The sequence below is a fragment of the Sceloporus occidentalis genome, unplaced genomic scaffold (genome assembly GCF_023333645.1).
Source record: "Sceloporus occidentalis isolate IW3139 unplaced genomic scaffold, rSceOcc1.0.p SCAF_109, whole genome shotgun sequence".
Lineage (NCBI taxonomy): Eukaryota > Metazoa > Chordata > Lepidosauria > Squamata > Phrynosomatidae > Sceloporus > Sceloporus occidentalis.
This window is the reverse complement of record NW_028317089.1, coordinates 2,575,555-2,581,473: the sequence shown is the minus strand read 5'-3', so window position 1 is coordinate 2,581,473 and position 5,919 is coordinate 2,575,555. Positions and strand designations below refer to the sequence as shown.

Sequence of the window (5,919 nt, the reverse complement as noted above, 5' to 3'; positions counted from 1 at the left end):
CGGGGACGCTGAGGGATACAGCGCTAAAATGGCGGTCGCACCTCGTGACTCTGGCTGTGACGCATGTTGGAGCAGCTCCCTGCGCCAGCACCTAGCGCGCCCTCCCTGCAGCTTGGCTGGGTTCCGGGGCTCAGGTGGGTCCGTAGGGGGTGGGCAGACCCTGGCAGAGGGCCTGGGGTGCAGTATTTACTGGGGTGACGTTGGGGAAGGGCACTAGGCCGTGCGCATGCGCAGCGGATCACGAGGCTGACTCAGTGCTGCAGTTCTGAGTCATCAGGAGCGGGCCCTCGGCTCTCCTTCCCCCTCCCTGCTTGTTTTTGTACCCCCAGCCCCCTGGGTGAGTTACCGGGACCCCGGGGACTGCCTCTATTTATACGTAGATCTCGGGGGGGGATACCGATCCGCTGATCCGCAGCCCTGGGGTAGAGGGACTGCTGTTTGAAGGGAAGGCTTCCCTTATGTAACACGCCTGCTCCTTTACATATGGAGTTCTGCTCAACCTGCAATAAACTGGGTGCGTGTTACGTGACATCATGCATGGAGCCTTTTTGGTTGCTATGCAATATATAATGGGGACCCTTAAACAAACGAGGGCTTCATCTCAAAGGATGATAAATGTTACAAGGTCTTCATCTAAAAAATAGAAGACCATAGGCTTTGTAATGGAGACTTGCTCTACTGAAATCGTGGTAGATAAGGGGAATAGCTTCCCAGCAGAGGTGGCAGAGACTAACACAGGGGATTTAAACATGCATGGGATAGGGATATGGCTCTTGAATCTAGGATGAGACCAACGACTGATTAAGGTCTGAGTCTTTACAGCAGGGGGGTTCTTGTCTGTTACGGGGTCTCAGCATCGTGTAGAACATGTGGGACGTTAACCGTTTCCTGCCTGCAGCTGAGTCTGAGACACGAGGTTGTGGTGGGAAGGGAAGGCTGTGTGTCTCGTTGGGTTAAGTGATTATAAGGATTATAATATAATGCTGTCTCTGTGTGTTTAACCTCTTGTTAACATGAACACCGTGTCCGTTATAAACCAGCGTTTGCATGTGAGGGATCTGTACCGAGTATGTACTGTTACCACGCACACGCTGAATGGAACTTTGGAACACGTCTCTGTTCTGCTTCCCTCCCTCCTGGTTTTGTGGGTGGGTGATACTGACGCCGCTGCCCGTGTGGACTTTGCGATTAAAGCCGAGCCTCCGCTGCCATGAACGCTTCTTACACTCGCCCCGGGAACGTGGCTGACGCATAACCCTGTAACAAAATCTGTCCACTCTTTCCTCGCCGCGGTCCCGTGGAGCTGATGCGTTTCTTGGGGTCTCTACCGAGAAGTTGCTGTCTTACGGATCCGGCTCTGGGCTGCTTTATGTTATTATCTTACGGGATTCTAAATAATAAAAGCGGGGAGGAATTACATCTGAACAACGGTGTCCATAATTGACTGTTGTTCTCGCTGTATTGGCTAATGGCGGAGTCTGCTGAGCAGCTCTGGGGATTAACAGATAGCCGACCGTCAGCACTCCTGTGTTATCTGCAGAGCTGCCTGTTAGTGATGTGATTTGCTAAGCTGGCTTTTCTTACTCTTGAGCGTTTCTCTGTATTAACATATAATTTTTGTTTCCGTTTGCAGAGCTGTTGCGCAGCCATTGGTACCTGTATTGGGGGAACATAGCATACAAGCAAGAAGCTCACAGCCTCGGGGGCGAAATTATTTTCATGTCAGAGACCGAGAACTCTTGCAGTCGTTTATGTCATCCAGTCTTCTCCAGACAGAAGATACCAAAAAGTTGCAATCCAAGAGCTTTTCCTCTTATTGACAAGGCTAATAAAAAGCCAAGATGTCTGTCAACGTCAACCGCAGCGTTTCCGATCAGTTCTATCGGTACAAAATGCCCCGTCTGATTGCCAAGGTGATGTTTCTGAGTAACTCCTGTTTCTCCGACAGACTATGATCCGACAGCTTCTATAAAGTGTTTTTCCCTCTTCTCCCCTTACAGGTAGAGGGCAAAGGAAATGGAATAAAGACGGTAATAGTCAACATGGTTGACGTTGCAAAGGCGCTTAATAGGCCTCCAACGTGTAAGTGACTTGTGCTGTCTGAACTGCGTTTTTATTTATTAGAAGTGGCCTGAGTCTTAGTGTGTGCTGCCTGAAGCCGTCTCAAACCCTAGGGAGTGTTTGTTCCTATGTGCATTTATTTCTAAGCTGGAGTGGGCCTAGGACCCCTAAGTGGGAGCCAAACGTCCCGTGAGCAAAATGTTACCCCATTTTGCCGCAAAGTTGCTGTTGGTATGGCTGCCGCTGTATGTGTTATAGAGGGACGGATGATGGCAACGGGATTAAATGCTCAAACCTGTGGGACCCGGTCCAGAAATGTGGTGGCTTCCCACTTGACCAGTTGGTTAAAAGGAGGGTAGCGCTGACCTGTTCAGTTGGGGGGGGGGGGTGTCTTGTATGTTTAAATTTGGTGTGAGATGCTGCCATTTCTTGCTTGTGGGCTTATTGTCTTAATTATGTGTTGTTGTTTTTTTATTATAGATCCCACCAAATTTTTTGGTTGTGAGCTGGGAGCGCAGACCCAGTTTGATGTTAAGAATGACCGTTTCATTGTCAATGGATCTCATGAGGCAAACAAGCTGCAAGACATGTTGGATGGGTTCATTAAAAAGTTTGTTCTGTGTCCTGAGTGTGATAATCCTGAAACAGATCTGGTAAGTCTGGCTAACGGCGTGATTGTTACACTGAATGGGGGGGGGGGGGTTCTTGTGTACCTTCTGGAGATTTTCCAGATTCTGTATCAGTTACATTGTAGATAGCGCTCCCTGCACGCACTAACTACTACCCCTGCTGAGACCCATCTTGCATGTGAAGCATTTTAATGTTGGTCTGGCCGTCGTGCGTGCGCGCGTGTGTGTGTACGCATGCTTCGTATAAGCAGGTCGCCATCGAGCCTGCCTTAAGGATTCCGAGGCTGTTTGAACACTTCTAGTCCTGTTTATGGCATCAGAAGTCTATAATTCTATCGCCATCAGTCAGCTGTTTGTATTGCGGTCAAAAAGTAGCAGTTTTTTGTCCAAATGTAGTTCATCTGATGCCTGTTTTCTTATTACAGCACGTCAATCCCAAGAAACAAACAATAGGCAATTCTTGCAAAGCCTGCGGCTACCGAGGCATGCTGGACACAAACCATAAGCTGTGTACTTTCATTCTCAAAAACCCACCAGGTAAGGCGCTTGATACATTTTTCTTCATAGTTCAAGCTGGCTCTGTTAATTCATGCTTAAATCAGCATTTTGTAGATATGATCCATCTCTCATTCACTCGCTAGTTTCTGTAACTTGGGTAGAATTGTTTATAAGGCACTACGACCAAAAATGCTCGTACCTTTTAAGAACCTGTTTAAGAAAGTTGGTTGGATGAATGTTTACCCCAGCCGGTTAATCCGGTCAGTACAGGCCTGCAGATCTCCAGAGCGAGGTGCAAGCAACACTCTGTGGCAGACGGCTGTCTTCTGTCCCAATTTTTCGCTTGCTAAACTAAATACAAGCTGAACGAGCTTTCACGGTAACCTCCCGGTGAGATTTACCGGTTAGTTGGCTCTGACAATCGCATCGGTCGTTGGAGCGGCACTTTACGATGCTAAACCGGTCTTCTGCTTGCAGAGAATACAGACGGCAATACGGGGAAAAAAGAAAAGGATAAAAAGAACAGGAAGGGGAAAGAAAAAGAAAATGGCTCTGTAGCAAACAACGATTCCTCGGTTTTATCAGAGTTCGGTCCTCCGCGTGGGGTAAGTAGCTGAGCTGCGTTTTGTATTTTGTGCGATTGGCCGTGCTGCGCACAGGGAATTCACGGCCATTTTTGCAATCAAAATATTTCTCCCTCAGGAGGACGATGACGACGAGGACTGGGGCGAGGACACAACTGCGGAGGCACAAAGACGCAGGATGGAAGAAATCAGTGATCACGCGAAGAATCTTACGCTCAGCGATGACCTAGAGAAATCTGTTGAAGACAGAGTAAATATGCTCTTTGACTACGTCAAGGTATGTATCGCTTCCTTCACTCCGCTGCGGTGAAACGACCTCTGTGAATAACACTCCCGTCGCCCCTGCAGAAAAAGAAGGAAGAGGGTGTAATCGACTCCTCGGACAAGGACATCTTGGCTGAGGCGGAAAGGCTTGAGGTGAAGGCTATGGGACCTTTGGTGTTGACTGAAGTTCTGTTCAATGACCAGATCAGAGATCAGATTAAGAAGTACAGGCGTCATTTCCTCCGTGTAAGTTTATACGTTGTCAATAAAGTTTGTTTTATCTCTGATTTGAATGTCAAAAACCACTGGATTAGTAACGCGAACAGAGCAACTGCCCCAGTTTCTAAAAACATTTTTTTTCTTTCTTTGCCAGTTTTGTCACAACAACAAGAAAGCACAGAAGTACCTTCTCCATGGCTTTGAGTGTGTTGTGGACATACACCGGGCTCACCTCCTCCCCAAAATACCGCATATCTTGAAGGAAATGTATGACGCAGACCTCCTTGAAGAGGATGTGATCATCGGCTGGGCTGAAAAGGTGGGTGAACACGATCGTTTTTAGTCCTTTAAAATCTGTGACAGTTTAGCAAAGCATTGATGTCGATATTTGCAAGAGTGTGTAAAATACATGGGTATAAATGCTGCTCCTGCGCAGCGGCGCAGTCAACCCTTTGGTGAATAGCGGCGAGGTCTTGTGCGTAGAACAGCTTATCAATTCATGATGATTTCCTCCCTCCCCAGCCTTCAAAAAAATACGTCTCTAAAGAGCTTGCCAAAGATATCCGTTCAAAGGCAGAGCCCTTTATCAAATGGCTGAAGGAAGCTGAAGAAGAGTCTTCCGGTGAGGAGGATGACGACGAAGAAGAAGATGAAAATATTGAGGTAAATAAGAAATAGAAATTTGCATCTTGTGCTCTTCCCACCCACATAATGCTTAGTAAAGTAGTTCTGTTTGCAAGTGGAAAATTCCGTCACACAGTAGCGCCCACCTGTAATTTGTGTTTGGGGTTTTTTTGCTAGTATCGGTTCTAGTTCTAGAACTGCTTCTAGTTTTTGCATAATGTTTTTTTTTTCTCAGGCAGCTGCATATTAGCTGTTTTGTATGAGTTCTCGCTCTAATCTGAGTCCGAACTACTAGACATTTCTACCTCTTATCATATTGTCTGTGGGAAACAATAGGTCTGCCTTAATCAACCAGCTGGACTCCCTGACTAATGAAGGTCTATGGGGAACAGACTTCATTAGCATTGCCATAAAGCATCAGCTCAGTGTGGTGTTTGGGTCGGGAAAGTCACTCAAAATATCACATGACTGACAATGACGGCTGCAGATAAAGGGAGTTTATTGGATGAAAAGAACCTGTAACGTGTAAAGCGCTGGAAAATGTATTTCTGCTCTGCGTCTTTGTGTCTGAGCTGCTTGTATATAAGATGCTCAGCTGCCAGACTGCATTTCACATCCGTTTAAAACCTTTTGAGTTATGTGCCCTGGGCCTGGCTTGCTGGCATATTTTAATGGCTGCTCGTTTGTCTCGGCAGGTTGTCTATTCTACATCCGTGAGCGTTCCTAAGGTTGAAACGGTCAAGGTACCCGTTGAGAAAGATGACGACATCGATATCGATGGCATTTAAAGCTGACCAGATCTACTTAAAGTTATGATTCAGTTTCCGCTTCTACGTTGTACGCCCGGAGTGCAGCATGTATGTGATAAAGCCGGACGAGCCGAACATCATGCTGCACTTTTTACGCTTACACCTTTCTTTATGCTGTGATTTATGGTCTTTAACAATGTTTAACAAATTATGAGACGCCAACAGAAGGGTCTTAGTTTTGTCTAAAGCATGTGATTACTTTTTTAAATTCTAATGTTTGATGCACATTTA

General features: G+C 46.6%; 1 protein-coding gene across 1 annotated transcript; it reads left to right on the top strand.

The window, feature by feature from the left end:
* The first annotated feature begins 1,841 nt into the window (after positions 1 to 1,841).
* LOC149283203 (eukaryotic translation initiation factor 5-like) lies at positions 1,842 to 5,667 on the top strand. The gene is made up of 10 exons (XM_089497852.1): positions 1,842 to 1,913; positions 2,001 to 2,082; positions 2,542 to 2,714; positions 3,116 to 3,227; positions 3,666 to 3,793; positions 3,891 to 4,049; positions 4,121 to 4,282; positions 4,410 to 4,574; positions 4,778 to 4,918; positions 5,575 to 5,667. Exons 1-10 carry the CDS (start codon positions 1,842 to 1,844, stop codon positions 5,665 to 5,667), a joined length of 1,287 nt encoding a protein of 428 aa, XP_089353978.1.
* The last annotated feature ends 252 nt before the right edge of the window (positions 5,668 to 5,919 follow it).